Source organism: Pelecanus crispus, chromosome 1 (genome assembly GCF_030463565.1).
Source record: "Pelecanus crispus isolate bPelCri1 chromosome 1, bPelCri1.pri, whole genome shotgun sequence".
NCBI lineage: Eukaryota > Metazoa > Chordata > Aves > Pelecaniformes > Pelecanidae > Pelecanus > Pelecanus crispus.
Window position 1 is genome coordinate 68,699,552 of NC_134643.1, and position 18,578 is coordinate 68,718,129.

Genomic DNA, 18,578 nt, shown 5'->3' on the forward strand with positions numbered 1-18,578 from the left:
GTCTGCCCTACAGCCTAGAGGTATGAGTGCAGCTCATTTAAAATGACTCCTACTCACTTTCAACAAAGTTTGCCAGGGATGTTTCCAACAAACACCGGTGATGATGACGAGGTAGTTCCAGTGACCCAGGGTTCAGCTGCCAACTACTTACCAGGGGCTCGGGCAGGTTCACACAGCCTGTCCTGCAGCCTGTTTTGCCACATACGTGGGGTTTTCATTAGCCAAGTCAGCTGCATTCACACCTCTGGGTTGTGCTGTTGTAGATGTGCCCTTAGAGTAGAATTGTGCACTAAATGAGGTTGTCCTGAGTCCTACTGAGTGTTGCTTAATACTCCAGCTGTTAATTCTTTTTTTTTTAATAAGAAAGTGTATTCTAGGTGCATCTGCTCTTCTGGGGCAATGCAGGATAGAGCTATGGTTTAATCTAGCAGTTTCCCATCCTGAATTATAGTTTACTTTTGGTTTGCCCAGGTTTTTCTTTCAGTATCTAACAGTGATAAGTAACACCAGTTCCTGTTTGTTTTCACAGGCTACAGCTAGGAGGAAAAGATGTTTGGCTTTCACAAACCGAAGATGTATCGGAGTATAGAGGGCTGCTGTATTTGCAGAGCTAAGTCTTCCAGTTCTCGTTTCACTGACAGCAAACGTTATGAAAAGGATTTCCAGAATTGTTTTGGGTAAGATTCTTTCTTTAGTCAACATCGTGGTCAGTCATGGTGTTGATCTCAGGGCCGTGAACCTGATGTGCTTGTCCCTCTTGCTCCGAGAGACTGAAAGATTAGGTTAGCAGAGGTGGGTGGCGGGCGAAGGCTAGCTTCAGCTTCCTCACGACTTTCCTGGCCAGGCTGGGGTGGGGCTGGATCCTCTGCTGCTGTGTATGGTACCATTTGGTTGTCGCTCTGCTGCTGCTTCCAGTGGAGAGCTGCTGTGGTTCATAACAGCAAAGGGTCAGGCTCGTGCCTCTCCCACCTCACAGGACATGCAGGGATTTAGACCCCTCTCAGACTCTGCCTTTCGCACGTGTTCCTTAAAGGTGTAAATTCCCACACAAGATGGTAAACAGTACATGACCATAGAGGTTTTCTGTGGCTTTGAGGATTCAAGAATGTTAAACAAAACTTGATGGGTAAATATTTAGCATTTCCAGCAGGGTTAATGCACAGTACCTTGTTTCAGGTATTGGTGCCTTTGTTCAAATAGGGTATACCAAGATGTTACTAAAACTTCTCATTGGAGACTCATTCTGATGGAAAGTGAGCTTTCCAATTAGGTAATGTTGCACGTAATGTTACTTGAAAGCATTGGTAAGCAAAACTATAAATAACAGTGATTTCTCGTACTAGCTGCTGTGACCTTTTAACTTTTTTGAAATAATTGCTAAGAACTTTGAAATTCTGTTCAAATTTGTGTCCCTGAATTGTCAGCAAAGCAAATTCTTCTGTAATAGCTTGTAATCATTTTTTACTTTTGTTTGGGTTTTTTTTTTTTTCTGAGGCAGTAAGAATTTCTCCTGTTTATGCTGTAGTTTTCCATGAAATTATTTCCCCTGGAAAAAAGTCTGTGGTCAATAGATATTTTCTGCTTTTTCTTTCCAGTCTTGTTGGATTACCTCTCATCAAAACCTTAGGCCTGAGTGGAAATTCGTGCATCATATTAAAAACTATACATACAGTATTGCTGCTCTTGTCTAAAGTGTTTAACTTCATATGTGTAAATCTTTGCAATCTTTAGAAATATTTCCCTCCACTTTTTCTAGAAACACTCCTCCTTTCAAGTGTTGAAAGGACAAAACCAAAGCTTTATAGCGCTTTGTATTTACCATGGATTTTTGTACATAAATCTGGTGCTGACAATTTCCCTTGTCATATTTCTTGGCTACCGTCCTTGGCAGTGGAAAGACTGTGTGAAGGCCCATTGCTTTTTTGTTTGGTTGGTTGTTTTTTTGTTAACAACAGTAAAGAAGCTTGCAGTATACCAGGGCCTTTGGTCTTGTGCTATCTGAAATATGTTTGCCAAGGTAAAAATGCAGTCTTCGCACTGAGCAAATAACGGCTTATCTGAGCCTGCCCCGTTCATCTATAAATGCTTCAAAGTCTTCCTATTTAAATAGCTGAAAAATTCTACAGTGTATCCCTTTCATGTTTCTTTTAGCGTGGATTAACAGTAGAGATGATTTCTGAAGAAAGCTTGTTAAAGGGAGCGAGTATTGCTGTCATTCCAGTGAATGCTGGTTCTGAAACCTTATTCTGCACTTATGTTAGGTGGTATTTGTTACTCATCCTTGAAGCTCTGTGAGAAAGTTAAGAGCTGAATAAGCTTTTGGCGGATCTCTTGAGGTCTGTTCCCAAATGTACGTTCAAAGAATATGATTATTGCTCCTCCCTCCCTCTCCAATCAGACCAACCAACCCACTGGAACTGTGTTGTTGGGGTTTGGTTGGTTGGGTTTTTTTAAACAAAACCAACAGAAGGTGATGGGACTGTTGTTTTTAGTGCCCCTCTGAAGGCAGATTACAATGCCTTTTTTTTCTGTATGGAAGAGTGCTTTCTGAACGTGAGACCTGGTCTTTAAATGGCAATGTTTGAGCACCTCAGATGAATTGTAATGCTTGAAAAACAGAACTTGAGATCCCTTCTTTTCCATCAATTTTTATGCTTCTTGTTGTTATCAGGGGGAGGGGGGGAGGCTTTTATTAACTGTTGTCAAGTGATTTTTTTGTTTTTGTTTTTACCAGGCTCCATGAGGCCCGCTCAGGAGATATTTGCAATGCCTGTGTCCTTTTGGTGAAAAGATGGAAAAAATTGCCAGCAGGATCAAAAAAGAACTGGAATCACGTTAGTCATTTATTTCTTCTCCACCCCAAAACTAACTCTTCTCTGCCTTAGTCCATCCTGCTAGAGAGGGGAGGTGCTGGCAAGGATTTGGGATTTGCTATTTCCTCCATGCCCTCTCTGCCCACCCTCAGCGTCTCTAAATCCTTCCTGGAGTATTTCCTGTTATGTGGCTCTTACCTGTCTTTGTTTGGCTTATGTGCAAATGGTGATTATGCAAGCCTGGGATGGAGTCACAGAGTAACTTACCTTGTAATTCCTTGTTTTCACAAGCTCATAACTTTGTCCAAAAGTTTCTTATGACACTCAAAACATTTCAGATTTGGCCTCTATCCAAAATTGGTTGCTTTTTTTTTAAGTTTTTTTTTTAATAGTTTGAACAAGCAAGGTGACTTGCTTAAGCAACACGTAAATCAATGTCATTTAGTCAGATAGTTACAATGACTAATATCTTGCAGCTATTCCCACTCATACATTCTGTTTTGATACATCTAGTTCAGTTCAGGCCTAGGGCTGGGAAGATGATCAGGATTCTCTGTGTATGTTATAATCTTTATTCAGGAAGAGTTGATGGTAATGGGAGCCAGAACTATGGTTATTACTACCACTAGCTTTATTCAGAAGTTACACTGATGATTTTTTTTAAAAAAACTCCAGGGCAGAAGCTTGGCAGACAGTCTTAACTGAACTTGTATTGGCTTAAACAACTGATGTCTACTAAACTGAACTTGTCAAAGTAGGAAGAAGGCTAAAGTTGAACTGAATGTGCTTTTTAAACTGGTTTGCTGCATTTTCCTACAGACTCAGCCTCTTACAAACCAGATTTAAATGAAACATAGGAGTGTTGGTGCACAGAACTGCCTTGGTTTAACTAAATTGGTTTTGAACACCTTCAGTTAAGTCAGTACAGGTACTTTCACTAGGGCAGTACCTGGGCGTGATGCAGAAGTATTATGCATGCATTTTCTGTGTTCTAGGTGGTAGATGCCAGGGCTGGACCCAGTCTTAAAACAACATTGAAACCAAAGAAAATGAAAACTCTGTCTGGAAGCAGAATAAAGAGCAATCAAATCAGCAAACTGCAAAAGGAATTCAAGCGTCACAGTAAGTGGATCCAAAGAGATTTTGGCAGTAAACTTCGGCCTCCCCTAACATAGCTTACTGTTAACTGGCCAAGCTGAATCACCATCTAGATTCAATTGTACGCTCACACATTTGGGTACTCCCTATTTTCACAACCTCTCATCCTCTGAGGGCTTGGGGAGGGGATGGAATGAGGAGGAAGAGCTTGTGTGCCAGGTGGGCTGCGAGACAGAGGTGGGGAAGTGGCGAGGGGGAGTGGGGAGCCTGGCTTGAAAGCGTAGGCAGTTGTAGCTTATGTCCCACACTTAAATGAGATGTCTCTAGAAAGAACTTCTTGGGCAAGACCCTCATCAAAACTGAAGTTGGAAGAGGTTTCCCCCTGCTCTCAGTAATGCGCTGTGGCCATTTTCAGCTCTCTTTCCCATGAAGCACTGTTCTGTTGATACCACTATCAGTATTTTTCCTCCATACAAGTTTTCAACCCAGGCTTTCTGTTGAGCATAGATGCGCGCCGCCCCCCCCTTCCCCCCCCCCCTTCCCCCCCCCGCCCTTAAAATTCCTACCACGTTTCCTCGGATAGTTTCCTTACACCTTTCTCTGCTGGTCTCTGTGATTTCTTTCCACTAGCACTTAGACTCTTCAAATAGGTTTGGATTCATAGCTTTCCAAGAAAGCCATCTGCCAGTTATGCTCTAAATATATGTCAGTACTTCAGGTTTTTCCTCTAAAGCAAACCTTCAGGCTTCTTAACTGTTGCTGACTTGGTCTTTTCTCTCTTTCAATTATCCTACCTGGCCTGAAGGAAAAGCTCTCCAAAGAATCAGTAAAGGCCCTGACCCAAAGACCTTGTATCTCCTCATTCAACATGCTACGGTTAATCTAATTGTGTTACTGTAGGTGCTAGAGATGATAACTAAAAGCTAGGCAGTAGACCCTCTGTTAAGGTGTGCGTCTGCACTGAGTCCATAGTTCAGAGTCTCGATCCAGCAAAAGCTTGATACTAAGTAACCCTTGCACTAATGAGAAGAGCTTTGCAAGACTAAATGAATGGGTAAGGAAGATTTACAGTGAGAGAGAAAGTACTAGGCCTGAAGCACAGATCCCCATTGTCTTCAAGGATCTTCCAGTGATTCCAGAGCAGGACTAGGATCTTTTCCAGAGCGTGGCCTGCACAGGCTATGTTTGAGAGTCAGGAACTGAAGCCTGATCCTGAACCTCTTTCCAGTCCCTCATGTAAAAGGACCCCCTTCAGTTCTGAGGTCTGTCTCCCAAGTGCTGACAGATAATCTCTCTATTGAAATTGGCAGGGGCAAGTGAAAAATGGGTGGTTGTTATTAGGTTTTTCTTGTTAATTAAAGTCTGTCTTTCTGTTCCCAATCCGCATGCGACCTTTTTACAAGTCAGGAAGACGATAAGCCATTGGATGCATGTCTTGATTTTGCATTTGTTCTTTCCCCTACAGATTCTGATGCCCACAGCACCACTTCGAGTGCCTCCCCAGCTCAGTCACCCTGTTACAGTAATCAGTCCGACGATGGCTCTGACACAGAGATGAGCGCTGGGTCCAGCAGAACACCAGTTTTCTCCTTTTTAGATCTCACGTATTGGAAAAGGTAAAAAGCAACAGAACGTGCACTCTGGGCAGATAGTAATTCACTTCATGTAGAAAGTGCTTGATTCTGCTTCTTCAGGAATTCGCTGCTGCTGAACTTAATTTGTTTTAAGGATATAATTTAAGTCACAGAGTATTATACAATATCTGTCTGTGGAAAGAAATGCCATGTGTTTAAGACATTTTCCCCTATCTCCCTCCAGTTCCCTAAATACTAATACAGTTGCTGGAAAATATTTTTACGGTTTTGGGAGTGACAGATAATATCCCTGACTGTCATTATCTTGTCTTAAAACTGTTCTGTAGATGTGATGTGTTACCAAGTACAACAGTGCTCTCATCTTGCCAGCAAAACATAGCATTTGATTTGGTTGACCTGTGATGGTAGTCATTTTTAAAAAAAAATCTGGAGTGGGAGGAAAACCACAAGATCTTCCGGGAGCTGATGAGCTTGTTATCTTTTATTGCCTGTTGTGACACAGTAATCCCTTGTTTAGCTAATTGCTCTACTGAAATTGTTGTGACTTTGCTGCCTCCTCTCAAACAGTGTTTGCAAGCACATTGTAGTCAAGGTTAGTTCAGCCCAGATGGTTGTGTATCTGAAACTTCTCTGGGAAGCAAAATGGGAGACTTAGTTTTGTATAGACATGGGTTTGTTTTTTTTTTTTCTTTTTCTTTTTTTTTCTCAAAACAGTGTTGTGGATTTAGACACAGACTTGTTTTTTCTTTCTGAGCAGCCTTTTCCCTTCTATCCTCTGACTGGAGGCTCAGAAAGGTGGTGTCTTGGGTCAAACTGATTTTTTGCATTTCTGCAAATTCTTTATATTCTAAACACACAAACTATCTGTCTGTCTCCCTGCCATTTCTTCCAGGCAAAAGGTCTGCTGTGGAATTATTTACAAAGGGCGTTTTGGGGAAGTCCTCATAGACACTCATCTCTTCAAACCTTGCTGTAGCAATAAAAAGTCTGCCACTGAAAAGCCAGAACAAGAAGGACCACAATCTCCAGCAATCTCCACCCAAGAGGAGTGGTGACTTCCTTGGATAGCTGCAGAAGGTTATACAGATTCTCTTATTGTCTGGAAAAATACTAGAAAAGTGACTATTCACTTTGGACACCTGCTATGCTGCCAAAAGACTATTCCCTAGAACTGTTTTGGGTTTTACTGCTACAATTCCACAAACTCTGAAGCCAGTTTGTATCCTTCCAGAAAGACTGTACATAATATTTAAGATGCTATGGAACACTTAGCAAAGCTGAATGCTGCTGCAAGGTTGTCTAATCTTCTCCCCCTCTTCCTGCCCCCCCCCCCCCCCCCCCCACTTGCTTCACAAGTGAATATGAGGATGGGGTTTTGTATATTAAAGTATATGTAGTTCATGTTTCTGTATTGAAAGAAGCAGTGGCTGTAAGGCTTTTTTTTAAAGTTGGTTGGTAACCTCCCTTAAATCCCCAAGAAAATATTTCATTCTTAGACATGTATGAGTCAATAAGATGAACTAATACATAGAAATGTTATAAGTCACCTCTCTAGTTATATAAATATATATTTTTTAAAGGTGTGGAGATTTCACCCTATACTACTGACGTAACAAAGACAAATATTTCATCCCTCCTATGTGACAGACTGGTAAACTGCAGGCATCGCTACTACAAGTGGTAGTTATCCAAGAAGGCCCCCAGCATAAAATGCTCTTCAGAAGGGGTGGGAGAGCTCTCCTCCTTAGCGAAGGAGGAGGATTTACCTAAGAGTTGAACATAGCAAAATGGGAGGCTACTTTGTTTTAACCCCGCAGCAGACACCTTGGGCTTCATGTAGTAACTGACCGGTGATTAGAGATGGACCAAGAAAACATCCTGATGCCCAAGTTAGGTGTAGGTGATGGCCAAAAGTGAGTAACTGCGATCTGTTGGCCCAGCGCAGCTGAAATGTGACCACAGACCAGACTTCCTGCTGGTTTTGGACCTGACATAGAACCAAACCCCTTGCTAAGCAAATCAGGGTCCAGGTACATAATCTGATTGCAGCCTGGGGTCTGGATTCACGATTGCTGTTTTGGAACCCTTCCCCTGCAGTGCTTCTCTGTGTTTGGATTTTGTTCTTTTGTTTGTTTGTTTAAACAACCACCAGATCAATGCTTTTGTGAATACTGAATATGAAAAGTTCTGTTAAGAATGGTGCTGTACTGAATCGAGGCAGCTCTGTTTGCATATGTGATCAAAAGATAGTATTTCTTCCATGGATTCCCAGACAAACTCGTGTGCAAACCATTGTGACACTCCTTCAAACTCCATTTTGCCTGTGGGGTGGAAGCAGCTTCCTGGACGAGTGTGCTACAGTTTTAGCTCCCAATTGCTTCATGTTCCTTTTATGAAGGTTTAACTTGTGTAAGTTGGGAATTCTGCTTTTTTGTTTTGTTTTGTTTCTGTTTTCGGGGGGAGGGGGGATTTTTCTTACTGTTACTCTTCTGGGGTATTCTACAATGGATTGCTACAAGCTTTCTTTTTTGTGAGAGTCATCAGCATAATAGTGTGGTGGGTAGGGCTTAGGACTGGATTTCCATGTAATCTCACTTCCTGAAATGGGAATGCTTAGTAAATGAAAACTATAGGTAGGGAAAGATACGCAGGTTTTAAGAGGAGCCTCTACCCTCAAAGCTTTTATTTTTCTGGTTTTTTTTTTTTTTTTTTTTTCCCCTCTCCTTCCATTGGGTAAGCCAACCTCTGGAGAGAAAGAACATCAGGGGAAACAGGGCTTTGACTTATCACAGCCTTACAGTGTAGAGCTTTCATTGGTCTCATTTTGCTTTTCCTAAACTCTCTGAGATTCTGAAGGGAGGACAAAGCTGCCTACCTTGCTTTCATCTGCAACCAAATCGAATCATTTAGGTTGGAAAAGACCTTTAAGATCATTGAGTCTGACCGTAGATTAATGGATACTTGCTTGTGTAATGGCTTAACTAGGTCGATCATGTCTAATAAGGGCTTGAGCAAGAGTCCTAGCTGTTTTTGCAGACACCTGCTTTCATTCGAATTTGTGTTTTCAGCATCAGTAATTCTGTACACCTAAGGCTGCAGTATTGGTGGTAGGATGTGCTCTGATACGGATCATCTCTTCTGTATTTATTTATTTATTGCTAGATTTCAACTGCCAACTGCTTCCCCTACTCCATCCCACCTCTTCCATTCCCAGTAGTAATGCAAAATGAACTGTATGTAGTCATGCACTTTGTATTAATGTATTAGAAATCTATGGAACCTGTTTTGTACTTTTATACTGTTCAGACACTTGTAATCCAAACTTTTTTTTTACTAGGGTAATGAATAAATTTAGACTTATTTAGAAAATAAACAGCTGCTCCTCTCTGTTTATTTCAGCTCTATTCCCTTAATTAGACCTAGTGTTTGAACCAGCCCAGGCAACCCATGTTTCTCTTTGAACAAGACTTCAAGACTTTTTCTTTTGGGGGGTGAGATAATTCTCTTCCTATTTAATTTGGAAAGAAGAGCAGAGCAAGGGCAGGAGATGGTGTTTATTATGATAGACAGCTGTCTTGGGGCAGAATCACAGAGTTTTCCCTTGGCACTGCGTGAGTGTCAGGCATTCCTTTACTGGGAATGGGTGGTGCTGACATTTGGTGTTCCCGGGGAGCTTGCTCTCTGTCTAGCTCCCCAGCATTCAGCAAAGGCCAGCTGAAGCAACAGCATTAAAGGGTTGGTGCTGACAGCATGGGGAAACATCCCTTTCCAGACCCGGCAGAGTCGGTGGAAGAGACTACTGCTCCTCTACTGAAGCTGGAGCCTGGAGTGTTTCTTCCCACGACAGGCGTAGTCAGCTGGATAAGCTCCAGCAGACTGGTGGGAGCAAGGTCTCTGGCAGGAGATGGCAGTGAGTAACCGAGTTTGGAAGAAGATGAGGCTGTTCCCTGATAATGGGGAAAACATTGTGACCTTAAGCATGATGTCTTGTCGCAAGAGACTATTTTGGACTTTAGTGGAGACACTGATTTATTCCTGCTGATATGCTGGCTATTTTCCTATAAATTGAGCACGATGATATCCAGAGATTCATATAGAAATTTCAGTGAAAGCTCTGCATAGACTGCAAGACCACATGATTTTAGTACAATAGCATCTATTTTGGACATATTTACATTATCTGCTGTAGATGCCTAAACATACCTTGGGCCTGATTCAGTTCACCTAAAATGAAAAGCTCTATGTAAAGTCACTGAAGAGAAGCAGGTCCGCTAAAAGCTGGTTTAAAGCAGGTAAACCTAGTTTGTATCCCACTCTTTGCAACTTCCACCCTTTTTCAAATAATTCCTTTTCCTTCTGTCTTTTACACTGCTGCTGCTGCACGCCAGTGACTACAGGTACTGTCTGGATGCTGAGAACATCAGTGCTGATGGACAGAGGGCTTTTTTTGTGGGGCAGATAACCTAATGGAGGGCTACAGCTGCGGAGTAGGAGGCTCCTATGGGAACATTGGGGAGGCAGGACTTGCCATCTTCAGAGCAATGTGAGATGAAATCAGGAGGCAAAATCCTGCATAAAGCCCTCCCGTGCTTCACCTGAATCAGCTGTCACAATGACAAGTGTGGCATCTGCTAAAATACCTTACAGTGCAAGCATTAGAAAGATGCTTTACAGAGGATCGTATTAGAAGATGAGAAAAACAGGATATATGACAAGAAGGTATTTTGCTGGAGGTCACCAATGGACAGGGAGCAGATCCATGATTTCCGAAGGCTGAGCTGAGTGCCCAGTGCTGCTGCTGAAGCACACAATGGCAGATTCTGTTTGCTTTTGTATGGTGCTGCATGAAGAGTAATTTTATTCTGATTTGTACAATGCGGAAATTTCTTTCTCTGTGACTTCTACAACATTGAGCCTATAACCTGCGTTCTGAGCAGATGACTGGGTGGCATCCAGCCCTAGTGACTGAACAGGTAAACTTTTTTTTTTCAAGTTTATATGACTTCAACTCTTCTGAAGTCATATAAAAATTTAAGCTTCAATATGATGTAACAAAAAGGAAAGCTCCTCCTAAATGGTTCTTGTAGCACATAATGTCATTTTTAGGTTGTCCAGATGAGGGGTAGGAGCAGTCTGCTGTGTATTCTGCAGACCTGATCCTGTGATTGCCAACATCACAGATGCAGCTCTCTTGCCTTCCCGTGGGAATCTGGCCACAAGGGGGAAAGGGGGAGCACGTGTCCAGGTCCCCTTTCTCAGACACTAGAAGCGGCACCAGGGAAATGCTGCTGGCTTCCTCCATATAAACAGTCTACAGTAAGCAAACACAAAGCCTGTGCTCTGTTGCAGGATAAATATATATAGGGTTTGTAAAGGTTGTTGAGGTATCTGTTTGGTTGTGCTGGGCATCACGTAGCAAATCTAGCCTTTTCAGCAAACCCTGTTTCGCTGTTTGGAGGAGAGGTTGCAGTTGGTATTTCTATTGGAAAGTCCACGTTTGCATTGACCTGCAACGGCTTTGAATTCTGTTGCTGCAGAACAGGTAAGTTACACAGTAACTACAGAGGGAGTGACATACTCTGGGAGAAGAAAAAGGTATGCAAAACACTTGTTTACTTCCAAATCCTGAATATATTTGAAGGCAACGTGGCACTAACATTTCATGCTATCTATCATAAAGAATTTTAAGTCTTGTTTTTCTTTCACATTTATTAGAGTTATTTGGAGCATGTTTTCTAATGTGCCCGAGAGAGAAGTTATCACTAAAGGAGACCGTGACATCTGCTTTGCCCTAGCCTCCTGCCCAGTAGAAGATTGACTGGAGAGGGACAGACTGCCCAGGTGTCCTAAGCCTTCAGTTCTGGGAACGGGAAAGGACCATTCATGAATCCCGCTCAAGTCCTTGCCCTCAGCCCTTGGCTGTAGCCTTCCCTTCTCCACAGAGGCTGCCCCAAGCGGTCTCGGCCTCAGTGAGAACCTGGCCCCAGGTCTCTGCTGAAGCCAAACCCAAGTACTGGGAGAGCTGGAAATGGACTGGGAGCTGTGCTTGGCATGGCTGAGGCTTCTTGGAAAGAGCCGTGGGAATCAGGCACTGTGAAGGCTGCGAAGAGGTGTGGTGCAGGCGGCTTTTATTGCTGACCTCTACAACGTGACCTGATGATACCGGCAAAACTGCGGGCGTTTATGAGGAGGTTTAAAAGCCTCCCTACCCAAAGGCGCTGCAGGAGGCATCGGCGCAAGCGCGCGCTGCCGAACAGCTGACCCCTCGGGAGAACGGCGCTCGCAACCTGCTGGTGCGCTTCTGGCCTTTGCGTGCCACAAACAATTTTCTCCTGGCAAAGCCGCCAGCGCCGCTAACTTTCACGCCGTCGTAGGTTTTGTTGAGACTGTACAGCCCCGTGCCCGGCAGCCGCCTCACCCGGGCCTTGCCGCGCCGAGTATGTGACCGCGGGGAGCTCTTATTAGACTGGGTAAGTCACAGGTAGCGCCCCAGCTGGGAAAGCGAGCTGGCCCGCCTTCTGGGGTAGTAAAACGGCACACACACACCCCCCCGCCCGCCCCGGTTCCCGCCGCTGGACCTTTTTTTGGGGGGGTGGGGGGGGCTGGGGTGCCGCCGCTGTGAGGGGGCGCGGGGCAGCGGCTGCCCCCGCCGGCTCCCTCCGCCAGGGGGCGCTGCGGCGGCGGGGCGAGGCCGCGCCCGCCCAGGCCCAGCCCCGGTACCGCAAGATGGCGCCCGGCCCGGCCCGGGCGAGGGGCGCCGGGGGGGGGCGGCGGGAAGAAGCGGTGGTTGCAGCCGTAGGCGGGCGGGCCTCCGCCGTGAGGCATAAGCCCGGCTGCCCGAGCTGCTGCTTCTGCCGCCGGTACGGGTTTTTACACGCAGCGTCCCTTTCCAGGACGGCGGTCACGGCGTCTTGCGGGAGGGCCCTGCTCAACCCCCGGGATGGAGATTTTAATTGCCCTGGCGCGGCCACGGGCCCTTCGCTCGTCGGGCGCTGGCGAAAGCTGAGTCACCCAACAGTATTCGTTTCTCCATACTGCACCGACACGGCCTGCCAGCTCTGCTCTCAAGCCACAAAAAATGAGAATAAACCTCCTCCTTCTCCTCCTTTTCCTCACTCGTGTGCGCAGGCAGGAGCCAGCGCTCTTCTCTACTGTGGCAGGAGAGCACGAGGCTGGCCCTTTAATTGCTTTTCACCTCAGCAATGAGTTAGTGGATAAAGAAATAAGAAAAAAATGCTTTTACCTGGGAAAACCTAATGGCTGGACTTGTAACCAGCCAACAAATCATACCCTTGCGGTGCTCTGACCACCTGGTGGGGGTTTGAAGCCAGCCAGGCAAATCAGCTGGCAGATGGGGCTGGGAGTTGCAGAAAGCTGGGCTTGGCTGTTCGTAGCTCTTCCTTGCTGACCAGGTTAAGAAAAGCATGCGAGAGTGCGTCCTGGAAAGGCCGTGTGCCAAACCCTGAAGAAGAGAAACGGGGAAACGGAGGCAGAACATCATGTAGGTACAGGCAGCTCTTTTTTTGTTTGGATCAGCGTGCCTCAGCAAAGCATTTAATCTGTCTCCGTTATCTCTTGCCTGTGAAGAATAGCTGCTTGGTGTGCTTAAACGGAGGGGAGTTTCGGAGGAGTACTGGATGTGGGGCCCGTTTCCGAGGAGGGGGTGGCCAGACAGAGCTCTGGGGACACAAGGAGCGAGGGCAAGAGGCCAAGGAAGAGGCAGCGTTTGAGCCTTGTTGGCCACAGGGAGTTTCAGAGCACTTGTATGACCAAGAGTACCAGCCTGGCTCAAAAAGGCTCCACTGTGACTGTAGGTAATATTGTCACAGTTACACGTACGCCTGTGACGGCTATTAAGAAGCTCTGACAGCAGCTTCAGGGCTATGGGAGATGCTTCTTTGTTGTCTCAGAGATTTTACCTGGCATCAGCAGAACAAACTGACTGTTCAGTTTCTAGTTTAATTATTTGTTTGTGTTCTGTTTAAATGATGGTCAGTTGTTCCTTATGTGGGTTTTATTGTGAGCATCATCATGGCTCCAAGGCTCTTGAGAAGAGGTGAAGACGGAGCAGAAAGCATTATGAGCCCAGACAGTGCTCAGCCCAGATCAAGGGCTGATCCCAGTTAGCCAGCATGATTTTGGACACCACAAGCTGCTGACTGTTCAGTTGGGCTCAGTGTTGTATCCTCTGACTAATTGACGTGCAGGTGTTTGGAGTAGCGGTAAGCAGGTCAGAGAGCCACCATGCCTTCTCGAGCATGCTCCTGCTGGCCTGGTCTTGTCTCTGTCCTTCAACCCTCTCCTACATCTTCAGAACTAGAACATGGTGAGGGGGTAAGGAAAGGAATGGTGCTCCCAGTCTGCTGAAAAGATTTTGAAAAGCTTGTGTGGCAGGGAAGGAAGTGGCTGGATATTTTCTCTGGATGACTTCAGCTGGTCTGTGTGGTGGATATGGAACAGCTCACTCACCTCACACCCTCTCCGTCTCTCCCTGCCACCTTCCCAGAGTTGCCTGCCACTTCTAGAGGGCAGCTTAAGGGAAAATGAGGCAGGCTTAAAAACACTTCAAGGTGAGGGGCGTAGTGTTTTGTGTGGAAATGGAGATGCCTATCATTAAAAGCCTTCCTGAAGGAAGGGGTGTTAAATGATAGGTTGTTTCTCCACTGTGGAGAGGGAGAGTAAAATTCCAGACTTCACACCTTTGCAGACCCTTTGCTTGGGTATTACTTATTGTCCTTTAAATGACCACTTAGGAACCAAGAAAAAAGCAAACCAGCTGAAACTCTTCAAGCACCATTCTCCGTGCCCTCCCTGCCCTGCTAGGCACAACGACTCCCTCTCCTTTGGATCTAAATTCTCCTTCCATTTTTGTTCTTCCAGTCATCTGCATGATTGCTCTTGGGTTGGCACCCTTGCCAGGCTGTTACCCTTTACAGGGCACAAGGCGGGCAGCCTCTTCCTTCCCCTGGACACAGTTCCCTGATTGTCACCTGCCCAGAAGTAAGCTGTTGAAGAGGCTGGTGCCACTGTAGCACTCTGTCCCCTAACTACAATCTAGCTTTTAATGTGTATGAGATGATAGATAAAAGACAGAAATACACAGTTGTGGGGTTTTTTTTTTTAAATTGGAAGAGCCAGAGGCACTATTATAAAAGAATAAAAAATCCTTTATTTTTGAGAGTCATCATCCAAAATTCCTGTACAGTAGCAAACCTTTTCCCCTGGCACCTTTACGTCTAACTAGGAGGGAGGTCAAAAGTAAGAACACAAAAGGACTAGTATTATAGCAGTGCCTGGTAACAACACCTTCATTAAGGACCTCTTGCATGTTTTCACATAAACTCTTATTTTCAGATTGTAAAACTCGGCCATAAAGTTCGCCTCCTGGCTGACACCAAGCACTTAAGGTTTAAGACTATCAGCACTTCAGTCAATCAAATTTCCGGTTAAAGCAGAGTCCTAAAAATCCTCCTACATATTCTAATTTGAATTTGCTTTTTTTTTAACGTGTCTGTACTTTAAAGTACAGAATGGTTGAGTGAAATAATTTATCATGTGCACACTCTATAGGTTTCCAAATGAAATGCAAATGAACAACAAGTATATTTGATTTGGTACCTTAATTTTTTTTTTTTTGCCTTAAAGCAGGTCTAATCCTGATGGGTGCTGAAGACCCATCAGAAGCCCAGCTTCTTGTTTTGAAGATGATAGGAAAGCCTTTTTAGGAAGGGAAGGGGATGGAGATGGGAGAGACAGCTGTACAGCTGTTTTTTGTAAAAGTCATTGAGCCGCAATGAAACAAAAAGTTCACTAACAAAAAATGGGATAATGTTTGCAGCTAGGTGAAAATCCACTGCCAACCTGGGTTTTGCACACATTCATAGCTAGAGAGAAATCCTTCCTGGCAAATTTTTCTGTTTGCCTCCCTCAAAAGCTCATATAGTGAAGTATTTGCAGTATCCCAAGAGAACAAGGATTGTGATGAGCATGTTTAGTTGTGCTGTAAAGGAACTGAGGATGAAATTAATTTGTCTAAAGGCAGAGCTCTGCAACATGCATGTTTCCCTGTAACACTGGACTTCCATTTATAGCCATCTCAGTTTAGACACTGTTATCTGAAGGAGGCCGTTCTAGGAAATACTCCAAAAATCCCATCTTGGGAACATGTTGAGGATGTCCAGAAATCCACTGCTCAGGTACATTTTGAAAAGCATCTGTATGGCATCAGTCAGGGCCATCCTGAAAACACCCCATGCCCACTCCCTTAGCAAAAAGTACTTTGAAAGTGCCTAAATTAGTGGAGTTGGTTAGAGGACCCCCTCTGTGCTCATTTCAGTATGTTCTCAGGGTCCCACCTCATGGAGAAATAGGAAATACCCAATCTGAAGACCAGTAAGGGAGTGCCCAGGCCACGGGGAGTCCAGTTTGAAAACTACAAAGGGTGATCCCTTGCCTTGGGAAGCTCTAGCAAGTCCCTGTGAAAATCACGGATAGAATTTTTAAATGACTGAGCAGCACCAGACGGGGATTCTTTTGGACGTGCACAAGGTCCCCAAACAGAGGCCACCCTGATGTCCCTCTCCAGCATGAGATCTCTTTCAAAATCATTTCAGTGGTCTGGTGGACAGACATTTATATACATCACTTATAAATCTTCCTGTGGTAGTTTGAAAATGTTTCAACATCCAAAAGTGAGGCTTTATTGAAAACAGTCAAGAAATAACTCTTCACTTTATAACTTCCTCTTGGATCCAACCACAAAACTGGCTGGAATGACAAAACACAAACACTGCAACCTTCCTTCCTGGCTCTCAGTCACTTGTGAGAAACTGAAAACCTCCCAATGGTGTTCATTTCCGAAACAGCCTCTTCAAGCACAAAGGAATCGTTTTTGAATGGAAATGTCACTCTTATTACACTGGGTAGCATTTACCTTTTTTTTTTTTTTTTATGACAAGTGAAGTAAAACTGTTGGATGTAGAATAATTTGAAAACCTATACATTGGAAGAGGAGCTAAAAAGCCATAATTGCAGTCTTCACTGCTCTGGGGTGTATTCCTCAGGCACCACAAGGGTTTGAGAAATAGAACAGGGGGGTTTAAAAGAGATGATGCTATGCTGGCGGGATGGAAAGATGGTTATGAGATGTTGTCTAAACAAAAAAGGATCCCTTTAAAAAATTACCAGCAACACTGATCGCATGTCCCAGTCCCTCCTTTGCCATCTCTTCTTTTGTGGTCTGGTCCTCTGATCCTGAGGAACAGACCTCTGAGTTGGTTTCCTTCGGGCTGGGCTGGTGCCCACCTGCGCACACCCCGAGACCGGCAGCTTCAGGTGGGGCAGGGAAGGGCAGCTCTCACCCTGGGCCCGGGCAGTCCTGTCCAGAGGGAGCACACAGGACCTCTGCCTATGGTCGCAAGGGTCTCTGTATGGGTGCTTGAATACCATGTGCAGTTTTGAACCCTCCAATATGAGAAAAACATGAATAAACTGGAGCAAATTCAGCAGAGGGATAACAAGATGGTCAAGGGGCTTGCTTGAGCACTTTCCTTGTGAGGACCTGTGTGCAGTTTTGAACCCTCCAATATGAGAAAAACATGGATAAACTGGAGCAAATTCAGCAGAGGGATAACAAGATGGTCAAGGGGCTTGAGCACTTTCCTTGTGAGGGCAGACTGAGGAACCTAGGCTTGTCTGGCCTGCAGAAGACAAGGGCTAGGGGAGGACTGACAGCAGCCTTCCCAAGGTCAGCAAGAAGATGGAGCCAGGCTCTTCCCAGTGGTGTGTGATGGGAGGATAAAAAACAAGAGGCATAAACTGAAACAAGCTGGGAGTAAGGCGAAACTATTTCACCATAAGGCCAGGTAAGCAGTCTCCACCTCTGGAGATTTTCAAGACAAGACTGGACAATAACCTGGTCTGACCTCATAACTGATCCTGGACTAGAGATCATCTGAGATCTCTTCCAATCTGAATTATCCTGTGATCTAAAACTAGTCAGAAGAATCGCATCTCAAATGTGTTTCTGCTGAATTGAAAGGTAGCATGGGCAATTGTTAAGGTGTAGAAGTTTATATTGCCAGTATTTAAAATTATGGGTTTATTTCAGCCTGGTGGACAAAATCAGCCAGGTTTTAGTCCTAAGACTTTACTAGCATACAATGAAAAGGAAGAGAGAGAAAAAAGTAAGGCTCTGGTTAGGTAACTATGGCAGTACCTGAACTTTCAATTGTTCTAGGTTAGTTTACAGAATTTAGGGTGTATGTTAGCTGTGCATTGGTCTTGAAGGACCTTACACTGCCAAAGTGATACAAAGCACCCTTGCTATTCCCAGGGGTAGATTCTTTATTGCTAGAAAATAATAATTACAGAAAAACTCAAAACAGTAATTCACCCTGAAGCAGAGCATGGTTTAACACACTCTCCTCCAGTGCTTCCAGAGTGCAGAGATGGAAGCACCACAGGGGCTGCACTCCTCCCAAGCAGTACACATGCTAGTAAATGTTCTCCCCCAGCAGGCACCGAGCAAACCGTTAAGCCCCAGAATATGGTACAGATTCAAAATACAGAAGTGAAGGGCTTGGTTGTCAGCCAGTGTAAATTCGTGTCATTGTCTCGTCCAAGCCAGGTGGCACCAGCTGAAGATTTGGCCCACTAAAAATAGTTGGAGACTATAAGAGCTGCAGAGGAATTACTGCTAGTAGGATCATTTAGCAGGGAAAGAAGCTCAGTGAGTGATGCTCATGTCTGTCTTCGCATCACTGCCGGAGCACCGTGACGTGAAGTGAGAGCCGTAGCTATGCTCTCGGTAATACTGGCCCCTGGTGCTTTTGTTCTCAGTATGTGGCATCCCTGCAAGGTTGTGAAAGCAGCACTCCGCTTGGCCATCCTCCACTGCAAAATAGGCCCACAGTCCCAGCGCCGCTGCAAGCTGGTACACGTGGTGGGCAATTATTTTCTTAGAAGCTGGGCTAGAGATGCTAGATGTGCTTCCCTGCTGCCAGGTCTGTTCCCAAGTATTTAAGCTGTGAAACAGCATGATTCCCTAGTGATCGGCAATGCTGCAAATCAT

General features: G+C 44.9%; 1 protein-coding gene across 1 annotated transcript; it reads left to right on the top strand.

Moving 5' to 3' along the window:
• The first annotated feature begins 549 nt into the window (after nt 1–549).
• On the top strand, nt 550–6,561 carry SINHCAF (SIN3-HDAC complex associated factor). Its single transcript, XM_075727646.1, has 5 exons — nt 550–677; nt 2,735–2,834; nt 3,809–3,935; nt 5,377–5,527; nt 6,399–6,561. Exons 1-5 carry the CDS (start codon nt 550–552, stop codon nt 6,559–6,561), a joined length of 669 nt encoding a protein of 222 aa, XP_075583761.1.
• Nucleotides 6,562–18,578: the final 12,017 nt, after the last annotated feature.